Source organism: Clavelina lepadiformis, chromosome 1, assembly GCF_947623445.1.
Source record: "Clavelina lepadiformis chromosome 1, kaClaLepa1.1, whole genome shotgun sequence".
NCBI classification, from domain to species: Eukaryota; Metazoa; Chordata; class Ascidiacea; order Aplousobranchia; family Clavelinidae; genus Clavelina; species Clavelina lepadiformis.
In genome coordinates, this window is record NC_135240.1 from 5,886,819 (window position 1) to 5,906,409 (window position 19,591).

A 19,591-nucleotide genomic window follows, 5' to 3' on the forward strand; every position below is an offset into this window, starting at 1 on the left:
TTTGACTCAATTCACCCTTAGGCTGAACCAATATAATCTGTCGCGGATCGATATTTGTACAGGCCTGGACGAAATTTTGAACTTTTTTAGCCTAACCTATGTTTGGAATTTTATCTTTTGTTCTGCAGTTTAAGGCGTTCAAGAACCTGCTGATACACTGGTTAAATATCGAACTGTTTACTGCAACCAAAAACGCTTATCGTGTTTACCTGTTTTGTTCACCCAAATTAGCCTTAAAATCAAATTAACGTCGGTCTTGAATTCTGTGGTTACACTTTTGCTGAAGCAATACTAAACAACGTATTTTGCAAATCATATGCATGCCCGTAACTGATTGGTTGACTTATGGTGAGTTTATAAACTTTATTGGATATAGCTTTCACTATCAGTTATTATCATCGATTTATTTCGTAATTAGCGAGTACAATCGATTGTAAGTATCTGCAACCTGAACATATTTTCATTCTTCCTTGCTAAGATAAGGAAAAAGATTACAAACTCCTTCAACCCGTTTACAACGCTGAGCTACACAAGTAACTCGCTTGCAACCTGCTTTGCGCTTTAAACCATAGCATATCAGTTGAAAAGGTTTTCTGTAGAAAAACATGAAACTGTTGCGTAAAAGTAGAAATATTAATAAAGAAAACATTTCTTAAATGTCACAAAATGATTTGTTTCCAGCCGTTCTTATCTCAATTTAAACAGTCTGACTTTTACTAAATTTTCTTGAACTTTCTGAATGCTTTTACACATCGTTTAGTTTTATAACGTGATATTTGATGTGATATATAGGGAGTAATTTTACGAAAGGAAAACGTTGGCGTGAAATGTATTTTCTGCAGCTATTTTTATCATCGATTACCACTCACAGCCATTGAATATCTCGCGCAGAGAAATATAATCAGGTTAAAATAATCGGTTTGCGTCATTAAGACATTTCTCTAAATTTTTTTTAAAAACAAACAGTTTTAAAACTTCCAATAAATCTCTTACCACATATATTCCCATAAAGAGGTGAGGAATTTTAAAAGAACTTATAAGAACAGATGAATCGCTAAGTGCTTTAGAACTCTTGTTAATGTGGTTGTTTTTCGCGATAAAAGTCGAGTTCATGACCACGAAAAGAAATACCTTGTAATACTTAATACTCTACTAAAGTAGCAAACAAATAAACCGGAGAAAATTGTAGTACGTCATACATGATAAACCTCTCTGACGTGTAGTAGCAATTAAAGACGAACAAAATTTCCCTTCGCATGTTCATGAATTTTGTAATTGATGGACTGTCGTCAAACGCGGGGCTTTGTTGATCTTAAGTGATTGATGTTAACTTTAATTACACTTGTCCGTCATCGAGGAACAATGTCAACAATGACGTAATATCTGAACAATCAGAGTGCAACATAAATTAAAGTGTCTTTGCTACCAACGTACCAAACAGAATAGAAGTTAATACAATACGCTTAATATTAATACGATTAACACAAATTGTTTATATAAGTCATATTGTGCGAAGGTCTAAGAGTTATAAGCAAACTACCATCATCAGCAGATATTTTGTTTATTTTTTTTTCAGTGATACGGCAAATAGCTTCATTTTATAATATACAAGCATTATGCTGTGTTTGCATTTTTCAAAGCTGCAGTTCTGTTCCACAAATGCGGGAAATGTTTAATTGGCCCGTGGGTTATAACGCCTAGAAAGCGAATGATCAAAGTAAAAAAATGTTTGCCAAAATCTCTGGAGTCTAATGAGCACGTCAAAGTGATAAAATCTAATTTTAATCTCGTAATAAGTGGAAGCCAGACAAAAACGTGACGCGTACGCGGCAAAAACAATCAGCGCTCGAAATTAGAACATATTAGGGACTTCCCACAACGAAATGCGCCCGATTTCCGAGATTGAAGCGATATTTGAGAAACAATATGTTTATTTTATATTCCTGTTCGAGATTCCCGAAGCTGAATTGCGTTCGTTCCGATATATAAACGAACAACCCTTAAGGTTCCATAACCATTTGCAGCGCGTTAAATTATACCAAGTGGCAGAAATCCTCAACTGCATTTTCCCGAAATTTTGTATTTTGGCTAAATAAACACGACACGTCTACCGTTACACACATATTAAATATATCGGAATAGAAAAGCAATCATCAGGAATGCTATCAACCTACATAGTTAAAAGCTTTGCGAAGAATTGTCCACGTAAAAGACAAGGTTTTTATGCTATTAAGTGGACTTCTTTAATTTCAAGAAGCATTTATTTAAACCGACCCTGTTATGGTCGATACCAAATTATCGGCTTTATGGCATCACAGCTGACGTCATCAAACTAACCTAAGTCAGGCCACGTCTCGTCTCAACGCTTATTCGGAAGCGAAAGCATTACCGGTAAGTCCAAGTCGTTAAAAAGTTCAACGGTTTTTCGGACAAAATTAAGTAGGCTACTTCGGCAAAAATCTAATAAACCTGCATTCACTGGGTAATTAGTCCCTGTAGAAATCCGATTGACACAGGATTGGTTACTGTGGTTGTTCGCTGCCAGGCACTGGTCTTTGCAACTTTCGTGCAATACCATGATGCGCTATTGTTAATGAGCTTTGCTGCCATGTATGGAACGTTATAACTTATACGAAAGACATTCCACATTCTTGCGAACATTTGCTCTCGTTTGCGTTTCACTATAATCATCATTTTTACGTCATTTTCGCTAAGAATATTAAAAAATTTGAAATAACTGTGGTTAAATTTTTGAGTCCAACAAATTGATTGACTGGTAGTTGGCACTTCTTTCGAAAGTTGAAGAAGAATTTGAACTCATGCGCTTAATTGAACGGCTATTTTTGGTTAGAAATATTAGTGCCATATAGAAATGTAAAGGGATAAATAGTACAGAACAAGAGGGCTTTGTAATAATTTTACAGCGTTTAAGCAGCAGAAAAATTATGCAAATGTTGACTATTTTTAACTTTGTATCAAGTTAGCCCTAGGGCCTAGGCGAATTACATAATTACATACACTTCCCTAAATTAACCATAATTTTCAAGTGAAATGCAGCCAGAAAACCACAAATTTGAATACCGTGATAACAAGACAATAAATAAAAGTTATGAGCCTGTAGCCAACCCATAGTTCGTTCCAAGATCGTGCAGTAGGCTACTGCCTTAATTATTCCACTCTTCTGTCTATATATAACTTGTTTACCGGAAAATCGGGTTTTGCTGATTCATATAAACACTTCCAGCCTATATGACTAAAAGTTTGAAACAAAAAGACAATTAAAGTTTCATACATTTTTTTCTGCATTTCTAACAGAACGAAGACAACAAAATTATACTAATTAAATCTCCAAAAAAAAAGAAAAATTCACTTGTCAACAACAAGAATATGTCGACAAACTGACTGAAGACAACATAACAGACTAGTTGCTTACAACTTTGCCGAAGCATACTTCCAAGATAGTCTAACCGGCAAAATATAACTTTGATTTGGTTAAAAAAATAGTTTTCGAATAATGGCCTAAAAAAACTTTTGGGACTTTTGTAAAATATTGTATGATATCTCTCGGGAGAAACCTGCAGGCATTCTTTTTCCGTTTTTGAAGATAGGTTTTAATAATTAATAGGTGCATCTAAATCAACTTTAAGATCGGTATTGTACTTAAAACGTCGTTTGAAACAGCCAAACTCAAGCTAATGTTCATTGTCAAGTTATTTAACTTATTGTGTATCAGTGTCTGTAACATGGGTAATTTATTGTCAAAATTCGTTGAACAATCTGATTTTAATGTTGACGCGATTCAGTGTCTACTACTTGGTTACCTGCTTTTTTTCCTGCCATACTGCCATGTACCTACTAGGTACATTTCTTGCGACGCGTTTGAAAACATACATTTTATACAATCATCTCCGTCTCCACCTCCTGGAAACTTTCTGTTACGGTAATTTTAAGTAGGATATAGTTTGGGCCTTAATTTTATCTATTTCTTTACGAGAATTATTCGCCAATTCTATAGATTAAAAGTCTCTAGGCCACCTTAAAAATGCAATTAAAGTAAAATTAAAACATGTATTGCTGAAATACGTTCAAATTTATATCAATTTGACCGATGTATTAATGGATTTTTTCTAATTCCTTAACTGACTTAATTGCAACCTTGCTTTCCAGTAGTTTAAAGTCCAAGGTCTGCATAGAAACATGCACGCCCACTCAGCTGATTTCACAGTTGAACAATTTTTGTTTTTGGATTTGTCTTGCTCGATTGTTGAACAAACTCGTCGTGGTTGGACAATAACCTAGGCCTGGCCCTAGACTAGCCTAGGCTACGCCTTTCTGCCTGATGAGTATAGCGCGCGTTTTTGATTGGGAAATTAGCACGATGTACATAGTATACTAAAGCTGGCATTATATTTTGAAAAGCAGGTCTAGTTTGTGAATTGCTGTGAGGCATTGTACTGGAATCAAAAGTACGATTATTTGGTCTGTTCTGTTTAACAATAGCAGTAACAGTACTTGAATGCGTTGAACCTAGGTTAGTACAGAAGTTCACAGCAACCAGCACAATAGCAAATGATGTGTTTCTGTAAGCTACTAGCCTTAGTATAGGTATATGCCTTAATCTAGACTCCCGCTAGGCTACCTAAATTCTGACGTCATTTGGTTATAAAGTTATGAATACAAAACAGATCATCTTTTTGTTTCTTATAAATTACTGATAGGCTTAAATCCAGAATTTGTAAAAAATGTTTGCATATCTATCCAAGATGCAAACCTAGTCCAGTTATACACGTTGGTTGTTGATGTTTTATTTCACTATCCCTTATCGGGACAGTTTATTGGGGAATTATTACATCCTGAGTTTTTTGCTATTGTATACCTCTTGCCACTTTCCCATCTATTCCTTGATGTTGAGGTGCTTACAAAAGAGCTCAGGTTATTTGAAATGTTCTTCACTTAGTTCATAGCGTTGACCACTGTTTTTGGATTATAGGATTTACCAATGGCACCGTGGACGCTAGGCTAAATAGGTCCGAACCACTTGTTAGTCTACATTTGCTGGATCAATTGTAAATCAGATTATTCGTCTAATACTTCAAAAAGCAATGAGCCTAACAATCAAGTGTGGCTGGATATTTTTAGTTCTGATTTATTTCTTTGGTACCACAAATGGTAAGTGAGTTAAAGTTTTGTGGTTGAAAACCTGATAAACTCAAGATATCACATTACAGTCAAATAAAGGAGTGTTATTTAATGAAATAAAGTATGTAGGCCCGTAGAGTATTGCTTATTATTCATTATTATTTTGGTTCTGGTTTCTGTTTCATATTTCTAATACATGTGCGTTACTTAGTTTTGTTAACTTCAGATTATTTTCAGGTGGGCAGGGTGAGGGTAGCGTCTTACATTTTGAGAAACCATTTGTTACCCAATCATCATTTCCAGTTTCAGGAAATCATACTACCACTAATTCAACTCCAAGTAACAGTAAGTGATGGTATATTAAGCTCTTTAAACCCTTTTGTGGTTAGAAGGACATTCATTACTTCCAAATGTACAACAAATTTGACTTTATGCCTACAAAACAAAAATTATGTTTTAAGACAAGACTTCCGGATGGCCTGGTTATGTGGGTTCTGTAATTGCTGTGCTGTTTTTTGGAAGTAACTTTGTTCCAATCAAAAAATTTGAAACTGGGGATGGTAAGTAGCTTGCTTAGAATTTTATACCTGTGTCGTTAACTTTCACTACCAAATAACAGTTTTTTGACTAAACAAAGTAGTTTATGCTATAAAGTATATCTGCAGGTTATTTAGACACGATTTTGTTTAAGTTTTTCAATATACTTAAGATATACATCTGTTATTTTTCTCCAAATTGGTTAATAACCTATCTTTTGCTCAGGCATGTTCTTTCAGTGGGTGTTGTGTGTTGCGATTTGGATCAGTGGTTTAGTAACCAACTGTATACAAGGTTTTCCGACTTTTTACCCTCTAGCCATGCTTGGAGGTAATTGGTTTTTATTTTAAAGTTAGTTATCCACGCGTAACATCTTCATCATAAGTGACGTATCTGACGTGCAGGTGTACTGTGGGCAACAGGAAATATTTGTGTCGTACCCGTCGTGAAGACAATCGGTTTGGGCCTAGGACTTCTTATCTGGGGTTCATTTAATTTACTATCGGGCTGGGCAAGTGGAAGGTTCGGAAAATTTTCAGTGTTTCACCTTTTTCGCTCCACAATCTTGAACAGAAATGCTCAAATAAAACAATTTAATTTTCAGGTTCGGTTGGTTTGGTCTGAAGCCAGAGGCTCCACCTCGGCCCACACTAAACTACATTGCAGTTGCATTGGCAATGACTAGGTATGTTAATGGGTTACTTATTACTAAATCATGTGCTTGCGTTGTTTTTATACAATTTCATCTTTGTTTACTTAAAACAAAAGTTTATGTTTAACTGTCACACTGTAACCTTTACTCCCTGTAAATGTTTAGTTAATGATGTTTTGATCATGTTACTAATGGCAAACATTTATTGGACAAGATTTAATGCAATACGCTTAATGCATATTTTAAATTAATTATGTATTATATTACTGTATGTGTAATTCTATAGTTCTTTAATGTTGAACTGATTTTACGAAGATGAAAACAAGCATATCCTACTGTTTTGCAAATTTCCATACAAGTTTTCGTTAGATTAGCCGGCAAGCTGATTTTAAAAATGTTTAGTTTATGAAGTTTGATATTATATTGTAGTTCGATTTTCTGGGTGATGGTCAAATCAGATGTTGGAGGGCAAATTGAAACATCGGATGTTGGCGATGAAGACGATGATCAGGAGCTTCTTAGTGATGTAATTTTTTTGGTTTATCTTAACAAATAAGGAAAATTATTTCTTAGGAACTAGAGCATCTTAGAATTTTTATCGATTGAACTCCTTTATAGGTGATAAATAAGTGGAAGTATAGGCTGTATTGAAACTTTTTTGTGACGTCATAATCTTGCTTAAAGACTTTAAGAGAATTGTATGCATCTGACACAATACAACTTATATGTATATGTTGTTCTAATAGGATATCGCTGGTGAAGATAAAAGGGACCGCAACTTACCATGGGAAGAACGTTTAAGCCCCACACTACGCAGGGTGGTGTAAGTTTCTATTCAGTTTTCCTGCAATACTTAACACTTTGTTCTTCCCATTTCGCAGCTATCATGTAATAGCCTAAAACAGGGGTCACCAAACTACGGTTTGCAAGATTAATTTTGCCTGGCTCGTATCACTGTGCCACAAATGAAATTATTGTATTGTAGCTTATTCAACACAGTGGGAATCCGGCCCGTGATTCTCATGTTTATCCAACTCTTTTTGAAAAAAGTTTGATAATGCCTGGTCTAGAACATTGGATTTCGTAATTTCTAATGAGCCAGTTTTTCTTATTTTACAGTGGGATTTTATTGTCTATTTTCTCTGGTACACTTTACGGCTTGTCATTCACCCCTGTCATATACATCAAAGAAAATTACCACGGGGCATCAAAGACAGGTAATGATGGGGTCTAGCTGTGGTAATGTACTGTACATGGAATACACCACACAGTGATACTTTAATTTTGTTTGCTGCAGACATTGACTATGTTTTTGCGCACTTTTGTGGAATTTTCCTGACAAGTACGATCTATTTTGTCATTTACTGCATCATTATGAAGAACAAACCAAAGGTTAATTAATGCTCAAGTTAGCTAAAACACTGAACAGTACCGCTTTATAAAAAACGCATTTGCTCATCACTAGGTTATGAAATAGTAAGTCCAAGAAATGTTGCTTAAAGATATTTGCGTCGCTCGCTTGTATTTTCATAGGCACTTAGCCGTGACCAGTTAAATTTTTTTGGGTTTAAGCAAAATAGTATTAACAAAAACACGCAAAAACGCTGTTTTGATTTTCACAAAGCTATCTTGATATTATTTAGATTTATCCTGCAGTTATACTTCCTGCTATAGTCTCGGGTGCTATGTGGGGAATTGCTGACATTGGGTGGTTCATAGCGAACAACTACCTAAGCGAAGCCGTCAGCTTTCCAATAATAACTACTGGACCAGGTGTGATTGCTTCACTTTGGAGTGTCTTTGTGTTCAAAGAAATCCGGGTAAGTTTAAACTCCTAAAACAAGGCGTTCTATCTCGCCTTGGTTTGGCACTTGGTATCGTCGTTTTTATCCTCGGACTGAAGTAAGCTGGTCAGTGTGCAAGTTTCAATTGTCACACACTTTTTATTTAATGTTTCAATTTTTTATATCGTAATGCCCGAAAGTGGAACGGGAAGGAGCAAACGTCGTTAATACCTTGTCCAAGAGCATTACAACGGTTGCGCCATTGTTGGTACCTCAGCGCTCTAAACGCTTGGCTACTTCGTCGACATGTCTTAGTACATGCAACAAGTTGTTCTCTACTTTTAAATTCAGAAAAATGTTATTCGTTCGGATTCTTTACACCTTACACCAAACATACATAAATGCGCAAGTTCTTTCTAGGGCTGCCGCAATTTTGTGATCATGGGCGTGGCATATACATTCACCATCACTGGAGCTGTTCTTGCTGGACTGTCAAAAGCGTGATACCTTTGAAGGTTTTTTTGCTTTACTGCACTATGGTTATTTTATCTGATGGTTGTTAAGACTTGTTTTCTTGTACATGTTTTATTGATTTTTTCATATCATTTTATGCATGTTTTAATGAATTGAAAGCTTGAATGTATACCATATTGCCTCATTATTCTCGAAGCTTTGTTAATTTGCGTATTTCAAGTTCTTGTTGTCATCAGCGTAACATAGGACTGGTTTTTTGACTTTAACTTGTAGAAAGTCTATTGGATATGCGTATTTTATAATCTAAACTCAATCCATGTAATTTTCCCTGCTACTAAATCCTTTAGTTGCGGTATTCCATACCACGGGAATTCTCTCTTGCAAGACTATTCAATTGTTTCTTGGACGTGACTTGGGTATGCAATTGAGAACAGAATTCGCTTTATTGTGCAATTTAAGCTGTCGCTACTTAGTACAACTGCCTCTTAGGTAGAAATCTGATTGATGTAACTTTGAATAAATGACCTCTATATCCATGCATAGAATTGGTGAACTAGAAATTTACTTCAAAATTGCTGAATTCGGTAGTTTTATGAGGCTTAGCCAGCCGCCAATAATTTACTATCAAATTACATCTCTAAAAAGCAAAGTTGGGTAATTTAAATTAATGCCTGAAATAGCTATGCAGTGTTGTTTCTTGGAACTATGTACGGTACAGTGGCCTCGGGTGACATTTGACAAGAGGAAAAGTTCGACATCAAACGTGCCGTCAATCGAAGTTTAACTGTTGACTACCTTACAATTACATTGTAAATATTGCGACTGTCCTTAACTTTGTGTACACCGTACCTACTTCGTAGATGAATATTCTGGTGCAGAGTTAGGCACACGTACTTCACACGCACATGCATTATCACTTAGTCATTGTAAAAGTATCGTGACTGAATCGTTGTAAAAACAAACATGTTTATTAGGTATCGCAATTTGGATATACTGTATCTTACATTTAAGCAGCCTAATGAAACCAAGCACAGTTCGCTGCATAAAAGTTTTCTAGTTGACTGTTTATATAGCACAGCACTATTTATATGTTGCGCTGTAGTGAGTCTTAAACTGTCCGTCACATCCAAATCGTTGGCGTTGCAAGTAAAGTTACTTCGACTGCAGTCCGTGCTCTTTCACGACTCTCAGTGTCTCAACTCTCAACCATCACTGCCACGTGTGTTTCTCTGAAAGAACCAGTCGGACTAATCTTGAGACAGCCTGAAGTTATGATCACCAATTTAAGTTGCGTGACGTCAGAAATGTTTTTGAAGTTTTGAAGGCATTGACCTGTCCCAAGTCGAGACACAGCTTAAATAGACTCGACTACAATCGAGTAAGAAAACCAATGACATGGTTACAAACTTAGATGTAGTCGTACAAACAGCGGGTTTAATTAATACGAGGAAAATTTTGCAGCTCATACCTAGAATGAATAACAGTAATATTCAATACTTTATTACGTAAATAAGAGCATAAAAACGTGCAAATTAAATACCGCATCTAGAAGAAAGTGGACACGCGATTACACATTATAAAGTCACCGTTAATAATCTATTCAGGTAAGGCAATGTCATTATTTGGAATACTGAGCACAAATTTGGCGAAGGTTGTGCATAAAGGCAGGATATATGAAATGTTTAAAATGCATCAAAACTTGCATCACAATTGCTTCTGTGAAATAACAAAGTGCATATTGCAAGAACGACTGCAAATGTGAAAAAAACTACAGCCACAACAGATAATATAGCATAAGGCAGACGGATGCATCAATGAAGACGTCAGTAAAATGTTATTCAAGTTTACCAGAATCAACAAAAGCATTGTGCAAGACTATATCAGTTAAAATAAAACAATAATTCAAACTTACATTCATTACTGCATTTAAGAGCTACACAATGTAACTTTGGGGAAAAATTCTGGCAGCAATCTACACTGAGCATAAACGTAAATATTTAACGCGAGAGTTTTCTACAATCAGCAGCTATGTTAAATTCACCGGAAGTGACAAGGCAAGAATGTATTTACAAAAGAGACGTGCACAGTTTATGTGTTTATTGACTATTGGAAATGCCGAAAATTCTACTTGACCTTCTTCGTAGCTTGGCCAAGTTCTACGGCACGCACTCTCTGAGCGAACGTCAACGAACAAACGGTTTCTCCGATGCTGCGTTCAATCGGGGAAACTTGCACCAACATCAATGTTTTGCTCTCTTTGCCTGTTTTAAATATTCACAGAACGGAGGTTTATAAATGAGAAGGAATTTTACAGACAAATGTTTTCATTTATCTATATCGGAGTTAACTGAACGTTCACATGGTTAAAGATTGCCTATAAAATGGTCGTTTATAACTTCATAGGCTTTTCAAATCCTACACTAAACAGGCAAATATTTTGCAAAATTTTAACTTACGTGGACACAACGTTAATTTTACTTGGTCATAAATAAGTTCAAAAATCCCAGTGTGAGAGAGATACCACTCTGTTAGACTTACTCAGTGAATCTTGAAGAAGGTAGGTTAATTTCGAGTTTCGAAATGGCACGTGGGATTGCTTGTTTCTCAAAGCGTGGATGACGTCCCCCAGAGCAGACAAACTCCGGTTTATGTTCTGGGCTTCTTTTAGCCGGTCCCCTGAGGCCCCACTTTTTGAAACCCTCTCCGACCCAGCTAAGTCGATTAGATTGAGTTTCCCTGTTCAAAAATAACCACAAAATTTAACTATTATACTAGGTCACGCCTGGCCAACCAGCGGCTCTTTGCCCGGTATTAAGCGGCTCTTTGGTTCATATTGTATTTGTATTTTTTAGCTTGTACAGTATAAATGACTTGTAAATTTCTGTCATTTTCATGTTGGTGTGTAACATTTACAATAAACGTATTTGAACAAAGGTGTGTATGCGAGTGAGGAAGAGACGGGGTGATATTCATGTGTGCCAATGTGTATGATGTGGCTCTTTGCGTTTAACACAGTATGAAGTGAGGCTCTTAGTCCCTGACTGGTTGGCCACCCCTGTACTAGGTTGATCATTTACCTAAAGTTTCAATTCCAGTTGTCTTGTTTTTTCCAGTCACAGTGATGATAAGCACGGCGTGGGATCTGGAACTGTGCTCGTTCATATTTGTTGAGGCGGTCGCGCGATTGCTGCGACCGGCTTGGAACAACTGCGGTATTGCGAAGTTAATTAAACTTGCGTTTATGACGTAACTGACGTAAACATTGACTTTATGTCATGAGCAGTAATAATTAATGCATCCGTCCAAAAATTTAACGTTTACCTTGTTTACATCTCCGAGGTCATTGACCGGCATACTCCTTAGTTTCGACACAAAGAGAGATCCGTCTGCATTCATTTTTATCTCAAGTTTCTCAGATTTTGAATTGAGCAGGTCCCTAAGATTTTTTGTTTCAGAAAAATCCGTTCAATATTAAAACTTTGTTCATATCACAAGCTAAGTGCAATGTGCAAGTGAACACCTTACACTTACAGGTTGAAGAAAAATTGTAAATTTGCTGCTCACCTCAAAGTCTCGTTGTAAATTTCGACAAGGGAGACGGCAACGTTGAAATCCCAATCCTCAGATTTCTCATCAATCAAGCGAAACAGATCATTCAAAGCCCGTTGATTTATTCCAGGGTTACTTTTCGAGCCCTAAAATAGAAAGACAATTGAGATGAATAACATTTAATACCCATTTAAAACACAACCAAAAAGCTAATTTGCTGGATATTCGAATCTTTGTCTTCACAATGAGGTTTTATACTTGAACTTGACAACCCCTCATCACTTGAGCCCCAGTTACCGTGCTTTGCTGTAAACACATTCTGATGAATGCACCTTTTATCTGATTTTTTTAAAGTTTTCATTGTCTTGGCCGAATTTGCTAACAAGGACCATTAAACAGGAGCAAATGTGTAATGCGCCTGGCCCAAGATGATACCAAAAGGGCAACTAACCTCCATCGTGTAAGTTTTTCCCGAACCAGTTTGCCCGTACGCAAAAATGCAGACGTGGTACCCATCCATGCATGACGTGACCAATGACTGCACCTCAGCATAGACCTAAATAGTTTGTCGTAATTATTATTTGTAGCTTGTGGTTTAGTGGACACTTATTAACCCATTTAAAGATATTTCCTCTATAGATTCACATGGACAACCACACTAGCAGCAATGCTAAGAATAAGATGGTTACGAAAACCAGTTTAGTGAATTTTAGCAATTTCTAATGTTTTCCAGAATAAAACCATTTTCCCACCTCGTCTTGAGTCGATTGCGGCGTAAAAACTCGATCCACCTCAAATGAGTGGATTCGACCTTTCTGCGAATTGTTGACGTTAATCAGCGAGTCGTCGTTGTCATCATATGACACAGCAATCTTTGGCTTGGGCCCATCTTCACCAATAGTGGGACGAGTCCGAACAAACACACGAATGTTCCCTGAAGAAACATACTCGACTGACACCAGGCATTTTAACCTTTAATACATCTTGCTTTGTTATCATTTTATTGGCATGAGATGGTGACACTATGAAAAAAGCAGAAATGGTGCAGTAATTCACTGAACTTACCTTTCAGTTCCACCAATTCATTGTGGTATTTCTTCCTCAGCTTCATTTCTTTTCGATATTTCCGGATCAGGTCTTTGTGGCTTTCGTTGATTTCAGACACAGCATCAGATATCTGAAGTAGTTGTTAAAAGAATTCATGCAATTGTGAAAACACAGTACTTAAAAACATTAACATGCAGAATATGTGAAGTACCTGTTTAGCTGCTTGCTTGATGGCGTCTTTTAATAAGCGAGGAAACTTTTCTACTTCTCTCTTCAAACTCAAATTGTCGTGAGTCAAATGCTTTAGGTTTGTGAGGCACAGGCTAAAAGGTTTGTATGAAATTAAGGGACGTTTACCAATCTATGTCACAGCAACATCAAAAGAAATTTCTACAGCATTTTGATTAGTTTAACACTAATTTAGTTTAACGTTTGGCAGAATTTGCGAATTCTTCATGCTACAACAGTAGAATAATATTGTTCACTGTTTAGATATACTTATAAGGTATTTGGTAGCATACTTGAGTGCTTTCTGGTATGCTGAAGCTTTTGTTGTTAAATTCTGTGTAGAAATTGCACTGGATGCCTTCAGTTTTAAAATTTCGTGTTTATGAGCCTCAGTTAAGCTCGAAACTGCACCTCGATGTTTGATCAGGTCCAATTCTGACTCCTTCCTGAAGCTATCGAGCTGAATAATTCAACAACAAGCTATGACAAATAACTTTCAATGCCAAAAAATTATGGTGAATTTGTGAGCTTATTTATTAATTGCAGTCCACACAAACCTGAAAACATATTCGTTAAAACCAGGGTGCAACTTTTTTCTTCATAAATATGAAAACATTGGGGGAATTACCTCGGATTCCAGGGAAGAGAATTTCTTCTGCAGAGATTCATATTTTCTTGTTTCAGCTTGTAGTCTGGTCTGACAAGAATTAAGTTCGATCCGCAATTGACCTGTTTCTTTTTCTTTTAAAGCGAGGGCAGTATCTGACTCTCCACTCAATGCCGCCAGCTTCATAGAAATATTATAAAGAGTTCGCTTCAATCGAACAAAAATTAGACTTTTATTCGTTAAATAAAATTGTAACTAATACTAAAACAAAGGATACCACGTAAATCATATCACCTGGCCTTGATAGTTTTCTTTTTCAATTTTGTTGCGATCAATGATTTCTATGAGCTCGTCAGTTCGCTTTTCACTCTCCAACAGCTTTTGTTCAACTGTGGTCAGTTTCATCGCAACCTTCTCATAATCTTCACCTTTCATTTGAACTTGATCTTGAAGTGATGCAACCTGAAACAAAACTCAATGCAAACTACATACATATAATGATACGCAACGAAGTAGTTAACATTTCAATCTATGTTCTCTCTAATTTTTCACGAATCTGAGCAAACACACTAACTCCCTGAGCGGTCCCTTGGACCACTGTGAGCAACATCAGACGTGCGCACTGTGGTCATTATTAGGCCTATTATGTGTTTATTTTATTTTCAATTCAGTGATTTCAATGTATATGTCAAAATTGTGGTGCACGTCATTGGTGCATATAATTCATTGCTTACCATGTTGTCAGATAAACTCACCTCCAAATTTTTGCATGATAGCTCTGACTTGAAAGTTGAAAGTTCACCGCTGAGCAATTTTGATTTCTCTTTTACTTTAGATAAGTTATCTTCAAGTCTGAAAGAAAGAAAAACAAAATTATTCAAACTGGCATAAAATTTCTGGTTTTACTGCGCTGCAGTAATAAAGAGTCGTGTTGTTTACATGAAAAGTAATATAATATATATTTACAATTTATACATACACCACACCATTAATAAACCTTTTTACATGGCATCTTATTTGTAGGTTATCCTCGTTCCGAAAATTGGAAAAAACAAAGCAAGTTAAGAGGGTTAAGACATTTTAGGCCAATTTCACAATTTATTGATGGACTATATGATTTCTTGTCAAATAAATAGTGTTCATACATAGGATTAAACACTAACCTGAAATACTACTGTATCTTTAAAAAATTTAAACAACTTATCACATAGCGTTGTAATTTCAATGAGGTCATTAATTAAGTGTGTGTGTCATTGTCCTCGAAGCAGGTTTAGTAAAAGGGAAACTCAACCAAACTATTTTATCTGACGCCCCAGTTGAAGATACGGTGTCGTTGCTGAGTTTCGATACACTTACCAACCAATCAAATAATACCTCAAGCAAACGCGAGCAGTAAAGTTTATTCAAGCCTAACACACTTCACTAAACTTTGAGCTTAGTTCACTTAGTCTTGCTCATGTGAAAAGGGCTAGCGACATATTTAAGTAATAGTGCAACAACTCATAAGCTGGATAACATACATACATTATTAGTTAACATTAACCAACTATTAATTCATCAACTTACCTTTTAATTGTCCTATCAGACTCAAGCTTAAGAGCTTCATACTCCTGCTGCACGTCTTCAATCTCCTGCTTTAACTGTTTTTCATTCAGCTGCATCATCTTCTTTAATTCATCATAACTATTGCTCGCCTCTCTTCTGTGCTGCTGCAGCAAAGATCTTGATTCATCCAACTCCTCCTCCAGGCTCTGGAGTTTTTCCTTTGATGAGATCTTGTGTTTTTCCAGACTAGATTCCAACTTCTTGATTTTCGTTTCAAGCTCTCTGTTTTTGTCCTCCTGGTCCTCTTTTTCTTCCCGCATCCGCTCCATCCAGGCATTTTCATCCTCCAAGGACTTTACACGACTTCGGGATCTGGTACGAGAAGATTTTAAGAAGAAATGTTATACACAACTCAATTCCTGCAATCACAGCTAACAACAAGGCAATATGACCTCGAAAACCATCAAGTTATGTTCAACAGTTTACTAATCCATTTGTTTCAGTGAACTTGGTGATGAAATATTTATGTTCCTATCTATATCCACGAATATATTAGAATGAAGAGAATTAAATGTAATGATATAATTAATTAAATGCAATATTATAATAAAGAGAATTTTTTATTTGAGCATTATTCATTAACGATCGCGACAAAAATAGGATCTACGAGCAATCACAAATATCACAGTATAATATTAAAAGACACATTATAAACAAACCATGCTCAAAGTAGCAGTCATGTGACCGCAAAAAATCAATTAAAAATAAATTTAGATTTTGGAACTTGGTGGAAAGGATAAAATATTTCCTACCTTTCTAGATCTTTCAGTAATCTCCTGTTTTCTTCCGAAAGTTTCACAGTTGCTTCGTTAGATAAGGCTTTTTGATCAGTCAGCCGTGACATCATTTCACGCTCCAGTGACTCGGACTCATTTTGCATCTGATGAAGTAGAGCTTTGATAAAAGGATGGAAAAGAAAGTCATCAGCGACGTTTTCAACTTGTTTCTAAAACTATCGTGGTTGAGCATATTGCTTTTCATTACCAGGTCTCTATCATTTTCCAATCTTCTCAAGTCTTCCTTTTGCCTCTGTATGATCTGATGCAATTCTCTTTCTTTTTCAAGATGGTTCCTAAATTTTCACGTAAGCATACATCATAGCACGTGTGAAATAATGCGTGAACTGTGGGTCAGTATCAATATATCACTGTTTGTCGTGGTTATATTTCTTTGATAAACATTGGTAGAAACAAAAAATTAAAAAGCGCAAAGTTTTACATTTTACAGGAGTCTAGCTCAGCTGTCAAATTGTCCAATTTCTTCCTAAAGCTGTCATCTGAACGTTTCTTCTCTTCCTGGATAAGCGTAATATTTGAAGCATTTTTTCATGACATAAAACAGTTGAACAAAGAACATAAAGAGTTAATAACACGAACTATGGACTAGAGACCTGAATATATATTATGAACATAGAACATTTATAACATTCATTGTATTTTTACATGAAGATGAATCGCCTGTTTTTAAAGATTTATAATAATGGTCTGCAAGGCATAAATAGTTGGACCACTCAGACCTAAGAACTGTATGTATCAGGTTTAAAGACTTGTGAGTTGAAAGTGATTCTACTCACAAACACTTTGCATTTCATCTAGTCTCAATAACTGGTTTCGATTATTTGTTTTTTGCTCTCTGTAGCACCCACCTGGTCTTGTTTGTTCCTTGTTAGCTCAGAATCTTTTTTCTTTAAAGAATCTTCGTACTTTCTCACTTCCTCTGCATGGGATCTAAGTGATTGGTTGAAAATACAGCTCAAGTATGTACAGAGGTCACAGGAATATAGAACAATTACACGTGCTTTTGCAGTTTATTTATTAAAAGTTTTTTCTGTCACCTTCTGGTAACTTCTAATTCTTGAACAAGTTTTGATTTTTCCTCTTTGAGTTCTTCCAACAGCTAAGCAAGTAAATTTGATAAATCAAACAACGTCCTCAGGACAAAAAGTCAAAAATCTATGGTTCTACAGTACTTCATCCAAACAACATCTACATCCAAAGTTTTATGAAATATAAACTGGACACAAATGAATGTCACTTTATACCTCAGAAGTATGTTGGTCAGTGGCAACCGTGCCGCCTTCACATTCTAATCTCTCTTCAAGCTTTGTATAAAAAAATTAAAAATGCATGTTATTACTATTTGTGAGATACATGATGCAATTTATGTGGTTGAACCAGGACCATCACGAGCACACACTGCATTATCACTAAGACAAAAAGCCATTGAAGTTCATTTTCATTTTTTATTTCGTATTCATTTTCAACAATAAAATTAACAACAAAGTTCAGCTTATACCAAGTTCATTTCCATTTCATGGTCTTCCTGGGCCCTGATGAGCTGTTTATATAATTCTGCTTTCTGTTCATGAAGAAGTTCGATGGAGGAAACCATCTTCAAGCCAGTGGGGTCACCATTTTCTTCAATCAGTTCCTGAATGAATGATTTTAAAATGTTAAGGGCAATGTCCACGACTTTTTAGAAAACTTTATAGTACATTTTACATTATCATTTATCATGTCTGAGAAATTCAACTGGCAGCAAATTGAAGATAAGCTAAAATCTTTGTCACCAATTTACACCGAGTGATTTTGAAATACACTGGTAACAGTTCTTTTTAACACCATGTGATTAATTTCGATAGAAAATTCAGTTTTATGCAACGAAATAACAAGTATAATTTCCTTGCCTGCAGATTCACAATAAGGTTCTGTTTGTCTTTTAAACCATCAGAATGAGCTCTTTGTACTATTTTTAGCCTTACACACTTTGAGCGTTCCTCCTTCTTTAACCGAGATTTTAAATGATGGACGGATTTTTGCAACTCCTGGATTCAAACAACCATTAAACTTATTGGGGCCTAAAGTTATAGTGATAACATATACAGTTAAGGTGAAAAGTACAAGAATGTAAGTAACTACAGCTAAAATTTTGTAGTCACCGAACTATTATAGATTTAATGTATTAGGCCTAAGTATGTGGATGTTTGCCAAAAACTTGTAAACTAAAAACCTAAACCTAATAACTACAAAACATGTAAACTAAAAACTTACCCTGTTTTTCTCTTGCAAAGCATCACGCTGCTGTGTGCAAGAGTAGAGTTCTTTCTGAAGAATGCTGAACTCAATCTCACTTGGACGAGTTTCATCTGAACTGTCGTCATCACTGGGGCTCGAGATGTCTGCAATCGATGCAAACAATTCATAATTGAGAACCACAGAATTGCATTTCTCCCAAATTTGATAATTACCAAAAAAAAATGTCATGATAACAACCGGTAGCCTATCACAGACGTAATGCAACAAAAGTTTTGAAAATATTCTTGCACAACCTGCCAAGGTATCATCATCATCAAGACCTAAATCTTTTAAAAACTGTTCATGCTTCAGTGGGGAAGGCTGTGGCCTTTTTTGCGGGCTCAGTTGACTGGATTCTCTTAAAAATCCTTTCGGAAATTTAAACTAAAACGAGTAAAACAGTTAAGGCATCATTTTCATGCATAAATATAAGCACACGTTAAATCTGTATTTTATAGATAAATGTAAAAGTGTAGAGATTGGTTCAGAAAACACATGCACAGAAATGTTTGCAGAGTGAACAAATTCAGAAGTACTTCTATACATTATACAATCCCTACTGGAAAGCTTCAAATGCCAACTGTTAATTTCAATTGCCAATTTCTGGCACAGAATTGCCGTTTCGTCCTACATTCTATATTACAAGTATTACATGCATTGGTGCAATTATCCGACGCACTAAAAGCAAACCTCCCAGTACCATATGCAATGAAGCCCGATTCCAAATCAGCAACAACAAAAGCGCTTACCTCCATGCCAGTTCATGAAACCTTTTCACAATTGTTGCGTAAAGTTTGTTAAAACCAGCAGATCATTCTGTCTGTTTACGCAGTTTAAAGCCACTAACTTTCGACTTTAAAAGTCCCTTAGTTTTTTCCTAGACAGACGACTAAAA

The 19,591-nt window shown here is 35.9% G+C and overlaps 2 protein-coding genes across 2 annotated transcripts; one reads left to right on the forward strand and one right to left on the reverse strand.

Annotated features, from left to right (window-relative positions):
• Positions 1-4,744: 4,744 nt before the first annotated feature.
• LOC143470422 (transmembrane protein 144-like) lies at positions 4,745-9,124 on the forward strand. The gene is made up of 13 exons (XM_076968551.1): positions 4,745-4,912; positions 4,991-5,169; positions 5,377-5,484; positions 5,601-5,699; positions 5,902-6,006; positions 6,081-6,198; positions 6,281-6,361; positions 6,758-6,854; positions 7,075-7,151; positions 7,448-7,545; positions 7,626-7,720; positions 7,972-8,148; positions 8,533-9,124. Exons 2-13 carry the CDS (start codon positions 5,103-5,105, stop codon positions 8,614-8,616), a joined length of 1,206 nt encoding a protein of 401 aa, XP_076824666.1. The 5' UTR covers positions 4,745-4,912; positions 4,991-5,102; the 3' UTR covers positions 8,617-9,124.
• Positions 9,125-10,064: 940 nt separating this feature from the next.
• LOC143450438 (uncharacterized) lies at positions 10,065-19,586 on the reverse strand. Its single transcript, XM_076950993.1, has 25 exons — positions 19,446-19,586; positions 18,951-19,080; positions 18,673-18,800; positions 18,309-18,446; positions 17,918-18,052; positions 17,664-17,723; positions 17,457-17,518; positions 17,268-17,349; positions 16,841-16,917; positions 16,607-16,694; positions 16,375-16,502; positions 15,584-15,934; positions 14,773-14,869; positions 14,312-14,479; positions 14,039-14,197; positions 13,704-13,870; positions 13,394-13,505; positions 13,201-13,312; positions 12,888-13,069; positions 12,587-12,691; positions 12,151-12,281; positions 11,908-12,022; positions 11,664-11,793; positions 11,125-11,322; positions 10,065-10,847 (listed from the first exon to the last, which is right to left on the reverse strand). Exons 1-25 carry the CDS (start codon positions 19,449-19,451, stop codon positions 10,711-10,713), a joined length of 3,198 nt encoding a protein of 1,065 aa, XP_076807108.1. The 5' UTR covers positions 19,452-19,586; the 3' UTR covers positions 10,065-10,710.
• Positions 19,587-19,591: the final 5 nt, after the last annotated feature.